This window comes from Lepisma saccharinum, chromosome 12 (genome assembly GCF_977018435.1).
Source record: "Lepisma saccharinum chromosome 12, izLepSacc3.1, whole genome shotgun sequence".
Classification (NCBI taxonomy): Eukaryota; Metazoa; Arthropoda; class Insecta; order Zygentoma; family Lepismatidae; genus Lepisma; species Lepisma saccharinum.
In genome coordinates this window covers 30,241,363-30,258,831 of record NC_139240.1, presented here as the reverse complement: position 1 = coordinate 30,258,831, position 17,469 = coordinate 30,241,363, and the positions used below count along the sequence as shown (strand labels likewise).

General features: G+C 37.9%; 1 protein-coding gene across 3 annotated transcripts in view; it reads left to right on the top strand.

Annotated features, from left to right (window-relative positions):
* The window catches only part of LOC145996420 (uncharacterized), a 45,550-nt gene extending 29,371 nt beyond the window's left edge, over positions 1-16,179 (top strand). For all 3 annotated transcript variants that reach the window (XM_083132886.1, XM_083132884.1, XM_083132885.1), the window contains exons 5-6: positions 9,492-9,877; positions 15,332-16,179. In XM_083132886.1, coding sequence (XP_082989012.1) covers positions 9,492-9,877; positions 15,332-15,620 — 675 coding nt within the window. In that variant the 3' untranslated portion in view covers positions 15,621-16,179. The remainder of the gene's footprint in view (positions 1-9,491; positions 9,878-15,331) is intronic.
* The last annotated feature ends 1,290 nt before the right edge of the window (positions 16,180-17,469 follow it).

Here is a 17,469-nt window from a genome sequence, read left to right as displayed (position 1 = left end):
GGACAATATCGGTAAATTTTTAGAAACTTACATAAACTATGAACTACTATGGAACGTTCATCATTCTGATTATGCCAACAAGGCAAAGAGGGAGAGTTCAATGATAAAGTTAAAGGGTGAATTAATAGGAGTAGGGATCGCAGTTCCCGACTTGAGTTTTTTGAGAGCCCGTATAAAGGCTATAAGGGCCACGTACAGAGGTGAACTCCTGAAGGTGAGTGAATCAAAAGCAAGTGGAGCGGGCACTGACGACGTCTACGTACCGAAACTACCATGGTTCACTGCAGCTGACAGTTTCTTGAGAGATGTGGTCATCACGTGGAAGTCAACATTGAATTTGGTAAGTTAGATTTTTTAATCCTTAAGTAAGAGTATGTTAGGTCAAAACTGTGTGCCAAGCTAAATAGGTATTCAATTAATTGTCACCTGTCTAGAGGTTACGTCATATAATTTCTTAGTTGCCAAAATAGAAACAGAATCAACAAACATATTTGTAAACATAAGGAGAAAATGGATAATAACAACTATTTAAAAAAAAAACAATCAGCTGAATATGTAATTTAATAAGATACTAGACTATATCAAAAGATTACGGACCCATTGTGTTTTAAAACATTTTGCAATCTTGTTAGTGTTATCAACTATTAACATTTTAAACTAATTTTGTGATTTACTGACCAATAACACTAGTAAGATATTAAAAACATTTGATTTTTACAGAGTTCGTCAATAACAATGTAGGGCCTAAGTACATTTGCTGTGCCACTGATTACATGCCAATAGCCTTCATCTGCCAAGACACTCGTCCTTCTCCGCTGAAGTACTCAGCCAGTTTCTTCCTTGTTTCCGAAGCTCTTTTCGAATATATGTGTTTGTCGAGCGAGCTCCTCTCAATGACGGTAGTTCTGTCCCAGTGGAACGCCACTGGCCGGGGTGAAAAACTCCTGTGTCAATGTCTTCATGGTCAACCCATCCTCTTTCAAAGTACGTTGCTGGTGACGTTGTTCGCAACTAGTTGTGGAGAGTACATGTACATTGTACAATCAGATGTACAGTTTCTAAATCAACTTCGATTTCTTTTCCAAAGATTCTAAATCTTGCTGCCATTATACCAAACGCGTTTTCCACCACTCTGCGTGCACGCGATAAACGATAGTTGAATATACGTTCCAATAATGTCAAATTTCTTTTCGAAAAGGGCTTCATTAAGTTCGGTGACAAAGGGAACGCGTCATCCCCCAAAATAAAGTAGTCATTAGGAAAATTTAGCTTACTATTGTCTATAGCTGATTTAAGCGAGGACAACCGGAATACACTTGCGTCATTGGCTCTTCCATTGGTTCCCACATCTATGTATATAAATTTACAATCAGCATCTACCAATGCCAAAAGTATAACGCTGTAACCTCCTTTGTAGTTGTAAAACTCAGAGCAACTCCCAGGCGGACGTTTTATGGCCACATGCTTTCCGTCAATAGCACCACAACATAGAGGAAAATGCCATTTTGTTTCAAAATTTTGTTGTATTTCCACCCATTCCTCCGACGTTTGCGGAACCTAAAAAAGAAATATTAGTTACAAACTAAAATTTGCAAGTGCGTACAAACACATTTACACAAACAGAGAGAGTTGTGAGTTCGGTAAATTATTGGTTGTCTTTTAATTTCAGGTTACACCAGCTACCAGCGCTAAAGATGATGGGAAGGATGAAGAAATTGGCGAATCTGAAAATCAAACTGTTGACAGTGAACAGAATGTCGACAAATTGATTGAAGAGGACTCATCACAACCCCCAGGTGTGCCTACTTTTCACACACATAATACCAAAAAACGGCGTGTAAGCAACTTATCTAAAGTTGAGGGTGCGATTGCAAAATTACAAAAAATAACTGAGAGTTGCCCGTCAACTTCAAACAAAGTCCAGCCCGACGAGGTTGACGTATTTGGAAAGTATGTTGCAGCTCAGTTGAGGGACCTTCCCATGAGGAACCAACTTACTTGCCAGGACAAAATTCAATCTATGCTAACAAAAGAGAGATTGCAATTATTGGAATCCCCACGACCTTCACCTTCTCCGATGTTATCTGGAGCCTCGTCCTACGTCGGTAATTCTGATGACGACGATAGTATTCAAAACCAATTTATAGCTGAAGGAGATTTTGTTTACAGACATTTACATTGAAATGACATTACCTGACAAACAAATTTTGTTCTGTGTACTTTACAAATCATTACAATTAATATTACATTTCATAATAAATTGTACTAACGAAAATTGATATCTTTTTGAATCACCCCTTTTATGGTTAGCATAGTTGTTGGGAGTGACATCCCCTAAAAGATATGCACAATTCTGCACTTATTTACTTTCAACTCACCAGTCTTACTAAGAATTTGCTACTCTTTTTACAAATGTTTATTAAATGATACAAAAGACAGGCCCAGTCTTGATTTGTCTACTACCCTATACTATAAATTAACAAGTTTGCAAGCAATAATTGTGAGATCTTAACTTCATATATTCTTGTAATGCTGTGGTTATTGCTGTAAGTACTTCTGGCATAAAACTAGAAATGGTGTTGGCTGGTATTCGAAACATGATTGCTAGAGTTTGGTAACTGTCACCAGTAGCTAAAAATCGTAAGGCAACCTCTAGTTTTGGACGGGCAGGAACTGCGTTTCTCATTAGCGTATCTGTTTTTGATATTTTATGTTCAATTAAATTACACAGTTCGTTAAATTGCCCCACACTCATTCTCATAATTTTCTTGTATTCCAGAGGATCCTCCTCGGCAAGTTCCCGCAGTATTGTAGCCGAACCTCCCAGCTGATCTCTACGACACACCCAGTCTTTAACCCAGCACGCCCTCTTTTTGGTTACTATATCTTGAAGCTCTTCACTTAAACAATGTACAATATCACTTACAGCCTCATCGACAGCTTCCTCGAACTCTTCATCAACCTCCTCCATGTTCTCACACATCCTCTGACTGTTGCACTCACCACGTCCACACAAAAAAAAAAACTGGCTACTGGCTGCCACTAATGGAAGCCATTACTGTCCTCGTGTGTAAGCCTACTGTCCGGCCATTTCACTAGCTGACACTTCTAGCCGCCAGTACTGTCCCCGTGTGGAGGGGGCTATACACACGAGGACAGTAATGGCTTCCATTAGTGGCAGCCAGTAGCCAGTTTTTTTTTTGTGTGGACATGGTGAGTGCAACAGTCAGAGGATGTGTGAGAACATGGAGGAGGTTGATGAAGAGTTCAAGGAAGCTGTTGATGAGGCTGTAAGTGATATTGTGCATTGTTTAAGTGAAGAGCTTCAAGAAAAAGTAACCAAAAAGAGGGCGTGCTGGGTTAAAGAGTGGGTGTGTCGTAGAGATCAGCTGGGAGGTTCGGCTACAATACTGCGGGAACTTGCCGAGGAGGATCCTCTGGAATACAAGAAAATTATGAGAATGAGTGTGGGGCAATTTAACGAACTGTGTAATTTAATTGAACATAAAATATCAAAAACAGATACGCTAATGAGAAACGCAGTTCCTGCCCGTCCAAAACTAGAGGTTGCCTTACGATTTTTAGCTACTGGTGACAGTTACCAAACTCTAGCAATCATGTTTCGAATACCAGCCAACACCATTTCTAGTTTTATGCCAGAAGTACTTACAGCAATAACCACAGCATTACAAGAATATATGAAGTTAAGATCTCACAATTATTGCTTGCTAACTTGTTAATTTATAGTATAGGGTAGTAGACAAATCAAGACTGGGCCTGTCTTTTGTATCATTTAATAAACATTTGTAAAGAGAGTAGCAAATTCTTAGTAAGACTGGTGAGTTGAAAGTAAATAAGTGCAGAAATGTGCATATCTTTTAGGGGTTGTCACTCCCAACAACTTTGCTAACCATAAAAGAGGTGATTCAAAAAATATATCAATTTTCGTTAGTACAATTTATTATGAAATGTAATATTAATTGTAATGATTTGTAAAGTACACAGAACAAAATTTGTTTGTCAGGTAATGTCATTTCAATGTAAATGTCTGTAAACAAAATCTCCTTCAGCTATAAATTGGTTTTGAATACTATCGTCGTCATCAGAATTACCGACGTAGGACGAGGCTCCAGATAACATCGGAGAAGGTGAAGGTCGTGGGGATTCCAAGAATTGCAATCTCTCTTTTGTTAGCATAGATTGAATTTTGTCTTGGCAAGTAAGTCGGTTCCTCATGGGAAGGTCCCTCAACTGAGCTGCAACATATTTTCCAAATACGTCAACCTCGTCGGTCTGGAGTTTGTTTGAAGTTGACGGGCAACTCTCAGTTATTTTTTGTAATTTTGCAATCGCACCCTAAACTTTAAATAAGTTGCTTACACGCCGTTTTTTGGTATTAGGTATGTGAAAAGTAGGCACAACTGGGGGTTCTGATGAGTCCTCTTCAATCGATTTGTCGACATTCTGTTCACTGTCAACAGTTTGATGAGTACATCTCTCAAGAAACTGTCGGCTGCAGTGAACCATGGTATTTTCGGTACGTAGACGTCGTCAGTGCCCGTCCCACTTGCTTTTGATTCACTCACTTTCAGGAGTTCACCTCTGTACGTGGCCTTTATAGCCTTTATACGGGCTCTCAAGAAACCCAAGTCGGGAACTGCGACCCCTAGTCCTATTAATTCACCCTTTATCTTTATCATTGAACTCTCCCTCTTTGCCTTGTTGGCATAATCAGAATGACGAACGTTCCATAGTAGTTCATAGTTTATGTAAGTTTCTAAAAATGTACCGATATTGTCCGTACTCCATTTTACACTAGCAGTTGGTTTTGTCTTCACTTCTTCAGATTTTGAACACATTTCCGATGTGAAATTTCGCAACAAAAGTAAATACGAAAGTAATCACAAAAGTAGTTCTTCCCTCAACAAAGTCTAGCGCTCTACTGGCGGCCAGTACCTTTAAAGACACGTCCAATAATGGCTGCCACTAGGTCACGTGACCCTGTTACTGGCCCTCTGGCGTCCACTAAACTCAAACATGTTTGAGTTTGGTGGCCGCCAGTAGTCTACTGGACGTTGAAGCGGAAGTACCCCTGCACACGGGGACAGTAGAGGGATAATTAGTAGCGGCCATTACTGGCTAGTACTACTGGCCGCCACTACTGTCCCCGTGTGCAGTGGGCTTTATTGTACTAACTGTCAAAGGTGTCATTCACAGTACTGGATCGCAAAATTCAGCTTAAATCCAGGTGTACATGTGGCTCAGCGGAAGCCGCCATATTGAATAGAGAAAAGATTTCTTTCGTCGACGAAATTTTCTCTAAGAAAATTAAATCTAAACCATGCAGAATATGTTCCGCAGCTGGTAACTGAAGAAACGTGGCAAGAACAGTATAAATTGATCGTACGATATCGTGACGTCACGTATACATTTCTTCGCGTTGCTCGAGCATGAACAATTGGTATTAGCGCTATTGGGTAGGGTAACGACCAGTGCACGGACAGATCAAATATGAATAGCTACTAGAAAGTACAATTGACTTTGGATATATATTGAAACCTGCTTTGTCATAATATGAGGTCATTTTGGTAATATTTAGTTCGTGCATGTATTATTTAGATTTACTGGTGCACCAGCTGGTTTGTCAGAACGTGAAAATTTATTTGACGGTTAATCTTAACTTCAGTCTAGTTTTTGAAAAAGAGGTACCTCGAGTATTCTAAACATTAAAGTTAGTCATTGTTGGTAAATCAAGAATTAATAAACATAAATTGTTTATTTGGTACCAGAGGATTATCACTCAAACTAATTGCAACATTTGATGTAAATTTGGATTAGTCACTAAATTGAATAAATAATAGAATGTACGAGTGAGTTATAATTCACCAAGATGCTCATGCTTGATGTCTAGTTCTCCATCTGTGAATATTTACTAACCATGAAATTTCTTTCAGGTGAGAGTGATGTCCGAGTGTTTGTTTGACATTATTGATATTTTTCAAGCATAATACTGAACTTGTTCTAATTCGTAAATCAAAAGAGGGACAGTGAATTGACATATTCACGTCTTACCACGAATTGATCTTTCAGACTTATCAGGCATGATGTAGGGAAAGAGCGAGGACACTAATAAAGGGATTTTCAGTAACTGCTTTGTGCATCTGCTTAATACAGGGTGGTTTTCAACAGATTGACTAATTTTTGAATTTCTCTTATTTCATCTTAAATCAATGTAAACTAGACATAGTTGTACTATTTCTTACTAGCAGGGATTGACTTGATGAGACCAATCAATCGTCGCCGGCGCAACCGTACGGTTATTCTATGAAGTGAGAGGGAACTGATCACGAGAAAGTTAGGTTGTTGGAATCTTGGATGTGATAAGTGGGAGTGACAAATTAGGAGAGATAAGTAACCTCACAGAATAGACAGGCTTGGCCAACCCCGTTAGAGCGGACCGTAATAATTAGGGAAAGGAACTTTAGGTAATTAAATGTTTTTTCTGCGATAAGATACAGACCCTCATTTTTGCCAAAATTCTGATTATAGCCTTATATGTCAACACAGCAAATTTTATTTTACATAAAAACACATATTTTCCAGTTTTCCGTATGTAAATACATATTTTGCGAATTTTCATTTTAAATACATAAAATCGCTCATTGACTTCATCCACCTCGAAATCCTCGAAGGAAAAATGTTTATAGGCTACTCTGCACCTCTTTCATATCGAGAGTGCTAGGTTTGTTTTGTCTTTGAACACCCTCGCTGGCAGACTTCTGGCACCTCGCCTACGATCCTATTGGGAGAAAATAGCTGTAAGTAGTAGCTGGGGCTGGCTACAAGTAATGATAGCAAGGCTTTTTAATGAAGCAATGCAGCTATTGTGGCCGGAAGGCATAACATTTGACAATGTTCTTCTCCTCGTGATAGATGCTGCAGCTTACATGAAAATAGCTGCAGTAGGCCTTGCCGTTAGCTACCCCAAAATGGTGCACGTTAAATGTGTGGCCCATGCGTTGCATAGAATATGTGAAAAGATAAGAGCTCTTTATCCCAATGTCGATAAACTGGTTTCAAATGGCAAGAAAGTTTTTATCAAGTTGGCTAGAAGAATAGACAATTTTAAACAAAAATGTCCTGAGGTTCCCCTTCCCCCTACACCTGTAGTTACGCGATGGGGCACTTGGTTGGATGCAGATGTTATGCCCAGAAGTTTGAAAAAATTGTATCTGTTGTAAATGATCTCGACAAAGAAGAATTCTGCAAGAACTGTTGATGGAGCCCTCCGTAAAAGTCGAATTGGCATACATCTCAACAAACCTGTCCATTCTCTCTAATTCCATATGAAAGCTTGAATCGTCCGCGAACACTTTGGCAGCTTCCATTGTTAAAGTCCGTATAGTAGAATCGAAACTGCAAGAACTCACTGGATCTAAGTGTCTAAATGTACAGAATTTTTTGGGAAAAAACAAGGTTTTCAAACTTTGTGCCAAATTGCATGTGTTTTGGAAAGTGAAGTAGAGGAAGAGGAAGCTTTGGAATACTTAAGCGTTAGTGACATTTCGTGATTCAAATATGCAAGAATTGTTTCTTGTGACGTGGAGCGATCTTTCTCACAATATAAGATGCTTTTTAGAGATAATCGTCACAGATTTACAATGGAGAATTTGGAAAAAACTATGGTGATCCACTGCAACTCTTCCAAAAAATTGCTCGCTAAGAGGTAATCATTTAGAAACTAATTTCAGGTGTTTAAAATGCATGTTATAGTTTGTTTTTGTTACCAAATGTTTTTATTTTTGTCACATATTTTCCTGTTTTTATCACATATTTTCAACATTTATGACACATAAAAAATAAATATTTCTGTGTTTTTTAGCACATAAAGTTCCGTTCCCTAGTAATAATAATACATATTCGGATCTACATCATCTACATAGAATGTATTTCCAGGGTGGCCACTCACCAGGAATTCCTTGAATTTTGGGAATTCTGCATGAATTATTGGCTCCGTGAATTCTGCGTGAATTTTTCTCCGTAAACGTGAAAAATTGCAACTTTTATTAATCCAAATCCCATTGATCCCAAATTACAAAGTTTTTCACACTTTAGCTTTTATTTTTATTGAGGAAGGAAAAGAAAGCTGCGTGGAAAATAAAACAAAATTCTCTTAATTAGTTTACTTTGTTAGAGTCTTTTGCAGAACAATCCATCTGACAGACGCAAGGTTAGATATCTTGAACTTGATTAGTTAAATGTTTGAGTTTGAAATTGTCTGAGCATAGCGGCTGTGGATCCTTGTGATGGTTGAAGGTCCAGGCTTCAAATCAGGATTTGTGACACCATAATGTAGTTTTGGGGTTAAAATATTGTGTCAAGTGTCAGCAAATGTGTAACATTATTGTTGTGCTTTAGTTATTTGAGTTCAATTTAATTTTTTTCTTAAATTAAACACAACAATGCAGGTTAATGACAATATGATATCTACCCGATAATTGGGGCCAATAAGCTTCTTGCTACACTTTTAAATATATAAATATGTAATTTTAATGTTCGACTGTGACTTAGTTTACATAGAAAATCAACAAAATAAATCAAATCAGTGAATCAAACATAGTCCAAAAAAATCATTGCATCAAATGGTACTGAAACATTTTCGAAGATGTATTTAATAAGTGTGTTTTATTTGTCATGCAAGTTGCAAAATTCAGAAATAGCAGGCTCAGTAGCCAAGCATGTTGCTCATGTTCAAGTTCCAGCCTGAGTAAGTGTCCTTTATCTACTTATAATCACTTACCCACAGGCACATAACCAGGGGGAGGGCTCAGGCAGCTGATGCTCCTCCCAAAATCCTACAAATATCTAACTAAAATAGTGTACTTTGGTAGTTAATTTCACCCCATTAGCAGGATTAATGTCCCGCACTGTGGCCATGCGGTCTAAGGCATCATGCTTTGTGCTCCTGCTACGGAGGTCTCCTGGGGGAAGCATAACAACTTTTCGCTGAGATTTCAGCCTGTGGACAGGACCGGTAGCCACCCACCATCATGAGGAAATTGGGGAGCTACAAATGAGTAGCATAACCCGGTCATGGAAACCTACAACGACGTCTGAGGGTTTGACGTGCTTACCACACATCTTCCTGTAACCTGAGTAGAATCAGGTAGGAGTGAGGCCAGAAGTCAGTACGTAGGTAGGCCCGGCCCTCAATGGGCTGTTGCACCACAAGTTATTTATTTATTAGCAGGATTAAACATATTGTGTAATAAGTTGTTTTACACTGAGCAATTCATCTTCAGGCCTTCTACCCCAACTTTTTCGCCTTTAGATGGCAGCTGCTGAGCACTCCCTAAAATAAAATTCTGTCTCTGGGCCTGCTTATCCACATTGTCATTATTAGCCAGAAGTGTTAGAAATGTGATGTTAAATAAAAAAAAAATACATGCAAATAAATTCAGGAGCATTATTGATACTTTATTTCCCTGCAGGAAGAAAATTCAAGAATTAACTGCAGTGATGTCACAAGAGTTCAATGCAATGAAGGTATTACAACGAAAGCATTAGACTCATCGCAGGCAGTCTCAAGTGAAACAACGAATGTAGAGAAGGATGATGAGGCTTCAGGTGTCTTGGATGAGCCGATTTGGCCACAGAGAAAAGATGAAGATGCAACCAAAAAAGAAACACCTATTACTGCATCCACTCTTACTACCAAAGAGCGAGGATGTGCTCCAAGTGAAAAGATGCTGGTGAAGTTTATTGGAGACTATGATGTTATAGAGCCAGATAAAACTGATGAATATTTAGTGAAACATGTGCAGCTTTCTGGCAGACTTCCCCCACCAGATGATACAGGATGTAAGAGAGACAGAGAGTAAGTAAATTTTTGTTCGTTTTAGTGGATATTGGTGGTGAATATTTGTTGAGCTCTGCCAATAACGTGTTTGCACATACGTGGTCTGTTAGGAAAGTAATGAGACTGATTTTCTGTAAACGATGAATTTTATTATTTTTACAAATCAAGATTATTCCCTTCAAAATAGTTCCCTTGGGCAGCTACACAGCGATGGAGGTGTTGTTTCCATTGTTCGTAGCAGTGCTGAAAGGCTTCTGCTGGAATACCTTTTAGCTCGTCGGTTATGCTCTTCTGGATATTATCCAAAGTATCAAAGTGGCATCCTTTCAAGTGGTTTTTGAGCAAGGGTAATAAAAAAAAAGTCTCAATGACTGAGATCCAGCAAATAAGGGGGCTGAGGAACCACAGGAATGCTTTTTTTTTTTTGCCAAAAATTCATTGATGGAGACTGCCATGTGACATGCTGCATTGTCGTGGTGCAGCATTCAAGTGCGTGCAATGTCTGGTCGCACACGTGCAACCGGTTTCCTGAATCTTGTGTTAACATTTCATGGATGGTACACACGTTCAAATTTAACTCACTACTGATCATTCTCACAGTCAATCGACGATCTGACCTCACAAGAGACCTTACTCTTTCCACATTGTCATCCATTTTTGAGGTAGAAGATCTTCCCGCTCGAGGTTCGTCTTCCACTTGTTCTCGGCCTTCTAAAAAGGACTTGTGCCATCTGAACACTTGTGCCCTAGATAGTGCATGTTCTCCATAAGCCCTTTGTAACTTTTCATAAGTCACAGTAGCGGATTCGCCAAGCTTAACACAAAATTTGATGGCACAACGTTATTCAAACTTTTGCCAGTCCATTTTCGTAACTCACATCACAAACATAACTTCACGTCAGACACTCTCAACACTCGTGTAGCAACTGTAGCAAGTTGCAACTGATACTGAGTCAACGGCGTTCACCTACCTGCCGTGTGAAGTTGGGGGCAGCAGCGTTGCCGGTTCATGCACAGTGTTGCCAGTCTCATTACTTTCCTAACAGACCACGTATATGACGTTAGTTCAGTTCTGTCCTTTTTTGTTCATTTGTTTATGCATACGAGTGAATGGCATAGTCTTCTTTTTTGCATAATTTATGAGGATAATAACATCTTTGACACTACTACTAATAATAATATTTTATTATTATTGGTGGGCCGACCTCTGTGGCAGAGTGGGTAGCAACAACACCACTGGTTCTGTTTTTGAATCCCTGCCTGGGCTTGGGTGTTCATTGTGAGTGTCCCTTCATCAGTTTCATCATGTCATGACTCGCCTCATTGTGATTAGCCAAAAGTAGTAGAAAAGCAAGCGTTGTCACCTTGTAATCAAGGGGACCCGGGTTCGATGCCCAGTGGAGCACATAGTGGTTCGAATCACACTTTAAACTGTAGGTCTAGTCCCGATTAGCTTTACTGTGCATAAAGTGGACTTAAAAGACCAATTCAGTCATTCAATCCTGGTGAGTTCAGACTAGCCAAGGAGTAAAACAGTCGAATAGCACCTGGGAGTGGTTACACATAATGTCTGCATGGAGATCGTATTTCTCCCTCTCTATCGCAATTTAACCAAAAAAGTTGGCAGGAATTCTAGTACCCATTAATCCGTGATTAATATCTTAAGATATAAAGAACTGAGGTACTTACTCATCTGCACAACTGTTTTTTTTATTAGTGTTCTATTAATTTCAATGGTTACTGCCAGCATCCTCATTTGAACTTGCACTTTCGCTGGATGTGCTTCTTTCGTATGTGAAATGCCATTACGTCTGCTGCTGTCATCTACCCTACTGTACTGGCATCGTCTGATGTTCCTTGGAGTTAACTGCTGTAGTAGGAGGATCCATACGTAGGGTGACCAGACGTCCTCCTTTTTAGGTGTCTGTCCGGCGTCGAGGCAGATTTTTTAGAAATCGGTAAATCCTCCTTTTTTCGAAAGAGTATGGCATCGACCATAGCAAATGTGCTGCATAGAGAATGCTTCCATGCATAACGAACATCATATCACTTGGGGTGCATTAAGTATTCGAGCAATGCTCTGCTCACCTAGCATCTGGGAGCCGAACACGATCACTCTCCCGACTGAGTCATTAGTAGGGTGTGGATTTATAGGCACTCAAAACCTCTCAAATAGGCACAAAATGATGAAGATAGGCACTTAAAAAGGTAATATATACTCAAAATGCATGAAAATAGACACCCTAAAATTAAAAAAAAAAAAAAAGATATTAAAATGGGTAATGAATGTGAACTATTTCAATTTTCTTTTTTTACAATATACAGTTAAACTGTATTAGCACTTCAGTTTATACATAAAAGTGCGCTAACGATTAACAAACTATTAATACTCTTTTGATCGAAATTCACATTTGTGGGGAATCATCAGTTAAAATAATTCTCACAAAAAGAGCTTGTGCTAACGACTGTGCGGATTTGAACAAACGACGAAAAAAACATCCATCATTGTGACAAAAAAAATGTAAACAGTGTTCCAATTGAGAGCCTCAAATCTGGCAAATACCAGATAACATCAACAAAGCCTTCTTCAATGTAGGGAAAGCCAAAGGCACGTAATAAAAACCTTAAGTATGCAAAATTGCAGAATAGCAATTTTTTGGCACGATTTAGCAAAATAGGTACTAACCCTCGAAACAGGCATTTATAGGCACTATAAAAATGCATTCTCGGACTAGAAACACCATGAAATGAACTTTAAACATTAAAGCCTGTGTTTTACTACAAATAAATAAAATAGGCAAGATTCCACACCCTAGTCATTAGTATTATTCTAACTCGATGCTTTGTCCTGCAGGAATGCACGTAGTCTGTAAAAGTAAAGTGCTCCCCTGTGCTTTGCACCACGTCATGAAGGCGTATAGGTGGTGTGGAGTTGGGGCCCCTCACTTCCTTGATCGTGGCCAAAGGTAGGGGTGATGTGATCAGCACCAAGCCCCTGGTTGCCTTTACCCCCCAGAGTTTCCTCCAGGTATCCACTTTATACGATGCTGGGTGAGCGTCGGAGCTGCTTGAACAGGTAGAAAAAAATCCCGGATCTCCCCCGTCGGGGATCGAACCTCTCTTTCACATGGTAGTCAGATGCCCTAACGACTGAGTCTGTGCAGTTCCTTTTCAATTGATTGATTTGGTTTATTTTACTTCGCTTTTCTGCCACTTTTGGCTAATCGCGAAGATGGGTAGGAGCGATGATATGACGATTTTAATGAAGGGACACTCACAAAGAACACCCATACCGGGCTCGGGATTAGAATCCGGGACCCCTGGCGTTGTGGCGCAGTGTGTTAACCACTCCTCCACGGAGATCGGCAAGTTCCTTTTCGAGTTATACATAGGCGATACAGAAACGCGTAGTGAGAATTTTGATTATTAAGTAATATTTACTTTCATGAAATAACGAAGCAAAAGTGTAAATTCAACAATGATCTTGCAAGAAAATATCCGGCTTTTAAAAGGATGGAAGAAACGATTATGAGGTAAGTGTAAGGTGGCTGTTACCCTGCTGTTGAAAGAGAGCTAGAAATGTTCCTTGCATTAAAATCATATTTCTTGAAACAATCTAAACTACCTAAAGGAACAATAGAAAGCAACAACAGAAACAATCAAATGCCAATTACCTCTTCTAGAGTTAAAGCAGTTGACCTTGGATGCTTTGGACCCATATCAGCATCTTTAGTTTGGATATTTCATTCTAATATGAAAGAATTAGAAAAGGAGTAAAATTATGTGCTTCAAATTGTAGATATTCTTTGTCATTTGTTAAACAACAGATTAGGAGATTGCTTTCTTTGCTTAAAGATAAGAGGGAGTTATTGAAAGAGATCACTTGAAAAATATCTGTGAGCAAGGCGTTGGCAAGATTTTTTAATATTGCTTAAATTTTGAGTAATGGCAAATGTGGTGCCATTTTTTGTGGTGTCCTCTTTTTTATGGCTTTGCCCTCTTTTTTTTGCCATGCTCTGTCCTCTTTTTTGAATGTGTGTGTCTGGTCACCCTATCCATACGTGGTGTGCTTGTCTTTAGAAAATGCACATTAAAATATAGCCAGACCCAAGACCCCATGTGTCTCCCCACAAGGATTTGAGCCAATCATATGTAAGAAGTTGAACAACCTTGTTGCCTAAGTTAAGGTTCCTCTCTATCTATTTAGTTTTGAATAATAAGCAAGTTCTCTTACTTCGTGTGGTTACTGCATTTATTTAACATTACTGCTACGATCGAATTCTAGCATGTAAGTGAATAAATCTTACAGTATTTTGAAGCCATACAATATTCCATGGCATTTTTCACAGACAACATTGATCCTAACTTCCATACAGCACAACAAATCAGAAGTGAGCTCTAGGTCACAAGTGTAGATGTAATGGCAGCCGAGTGAGATGCAAAAACTATATTACTTCACATTTTTAAAAGCTGATAACTATTCGACCGAGAGGAAGAACATTTGCTATAATAAGGTGTTAGGTACAAATCAGTGGTTCTGCTTAAATACATAACTTGTTGACAAACTATACTTCACTTTGATATAGTGACTATTGCCAATAGTTACAGTAAAATTTGAACTATTTTCATGTACTTCAATAGGTGGATATGGGAAATTTCCACTTTCTTGTTGGCTTTTTTCAGTGTGTTTCGTAAATAGTTATTTGGAGCAATATTTGTGTTATTAATTGTACTATAATTATGTATTATTTATGTTTTTTTATAAAAAAAATATTCCTTGTTAATCATTAATCAATACATGGCAAGTATCATAAAAAATTAACACCCGATACTTGCTTCCTTCCCCATATCCAAAAGTCAATGATTTGGTCTGAAAAATCTGGAGAGAATTTTGTTTTTGTGATTTACCCAAGATTGTCAAAGTTTCAAGAAGCATGCTGCAACATTAAGGTGATGCTTCTTGTTACCTACAATTAGGAGGTCATTCTCCTTTGTCACACAGAACTGAAGGAAATTACCATAACCAGTGAGTATTACAGTAACTTTTTGGAGAATCTCCTTCAATCAGTTTTTCATCAGAATCAACCGACACTTCTGCAGGGTGTCTACCAAAATAACAAATTAAAAATTCTTGACCTTTCTTCCCATTTTCTTGATCTTTTTCCCAGCATTTATTTAATGCACAGGCGGCAGAGTTCAATGAGTAGGGTATCCAAAAACTCGTTGTTCGTTACGATAAATGTTTAAACCGGCAAGGAAATTATGTAGAAAAATATCGAAGTGTATGTAAATTCAGAAAAAAAAAATTGTTTTTTTTTTTAAACATTTACTTACTTCGTATTTATTGCAAAACGAACCTTACTTAAAAAATAACCCTCGTAAGTTGACAATTAGGAGCATGTAATCAATTTCTTTGAAACGATACTCGTATCTGTATTGTCAAGATCATTGTTAATAGTTTCTATTTTTCAGGAAAGGGGGAACTGTGAGTGCAAGAAATATTTTGCTGAAAAAAAATGCAATGAAAGAAAAGGAATCTGTACATAGCCAAAGAACAGAAATAGAATCTTATGATAGAGTGCAGAACATTGACAAAAAACGGAAGGATAATGGTATGGTAACAGAAGGAAATAGTAAGAGGTTCAAAGAGTGTGGAGAACAAGATGAACTATCTAAAATTCCAAGATCCGATGTACATGTATTGAAAAATTTTACTGATCAGTTTAAAGATTTCCTGTTGGAAAGCAGATGGTGGGAGTGAAAATAGTGCATAACAGTAAAAATGATTGTGTGTGTAACTTTCATTAATGTAACATTTGTGTTTCAAATTACATAAGATATTTGCAAGACACATACAATATCTTGTATTCTAATAATTATACGAAATATATATATTTTCTAATTTAAACTTGTATAGTACTAATATTGATGAAAGCTAATTTTCATTAATGTAAGATATGAGTTAAAATGAGAAAATATATAAATTTTGTATGATCATTAGAGTACAAAATATTTAATGTACCTTGCAATTATCTTATACATAACTTTTGTTTCTTCTTCCTATGTACCCAATAGAAAAACAAACTGAAACGATACAAACACAGATTTACATATTTAGTTGGAAGTGGGTGGGGAAAAAAATCCTTTTTCGGAGGGATGTTTTCCTGTCTATTCATTTTTATTGTTCTCAAGCTTTTATTTATCTTTATCTAATGCAAATGCACTACTTTCTAAATTTAAATTACAACTTGCACAATATAATGGACTGTTGGACACAACTTGTCAAGAGATTAAAAGCAGTCATTAAACAGAAAGCTGATCATTCTACTGGCTTCTTGAGTGTAAAGCAAAGGTGAAAATATAGTACAATATTCATTTTCTTTTTTTTTTTAATGTACTTAGTATATTAGACATTTTTAGTTTCCATCACACTCAATTTCGCGAAAATTTACGGCCACAAACTCCCTCAGGAGCTGTGGAAAGCACCAACCTCAATGCTTGTGGCTGCTCTGCGGAGAAATATGTGGCCCAAAGGAGCCACATAGCGAAGAATGAAATTTGGGTGGAAACGGTCCACAAAGCTTCTAGAAAACCTGTGCTTTGTGTAGCTTGCATGCTCCTTTATTATTGCTGTTCTAAATTCCATATATATCACTTTATATTGTAAATTATTTTGGATTTTGCAAGTTGTAAAACGTAAAAAAATTTGACATTGGAAGTTGGGGCAAGATGGTAAAGGGCAGGCATTTGTGTTTCCAGCAAGTGGAATGTCTGCATCCAGCTTGATCCAGCTCAAATTACATCAGCAGTGTTAACCGCTACCATTAAGTCAGTAGTGTTTGTAATTATCAAATTATTTACACAGTAATTCAAGTGAGCTAATTCAATAAATTGACAGCTTTTGGATGGAACTTAGGGGTGAAAATAAAACTAGCTGAAAAATAGTTATCTTCTGATATTTGTAAACAACACAACAGTAGTTCATAATGTGTACAATATATATGATTTAAAGAACATGTTTTATTGTGACACAAGTGGCGTTCCAAGGATTTTCGAAAAGGGGGCCAAGGGGGTTTGGCTGTACTTTTTTTTAGTAGTCATTCCTCATTTTGTCTTTTTCCTGCCTTAACCGTCCCTTTTTTTTAGGAATATTGGGCCAAAGAGGGGGGGGGGGGCATGCCACTGTATGACACTTTTATTATGTACATACTCTTTCTGTTGTAATAATTTTGATTCTGATTCCACAGCATAATTTCTCTCTCTCCAAATGATTTATCTTTTTTTTCCATGGGCGATATAGCTTGGTATCATTTTCTGTGGTTTGAGAGGTTTTCAAAGTGATCTTGCTTGGATGCTTTGCAGTTGTGGAAGAGAAAGTGTGCTTCATGTTTTGTGCTCTGAATTTATCAAAATGAACCCAAATTTCGGAACCGTTAATACGGTGAAATGCAGGTTTATTAGGGAGCAATAGAAATTTGCTTCGTTCAGCTTGAGAGAGATAAGTGTGAAAATGAAAATCGTGGGTGGGTGACCAACAATGGATTTACCGGACTTAAAACGAATTAGCTCAAGAGGCTTTGTGCGAAACTTCGAATGTAATTTTTGTAGAT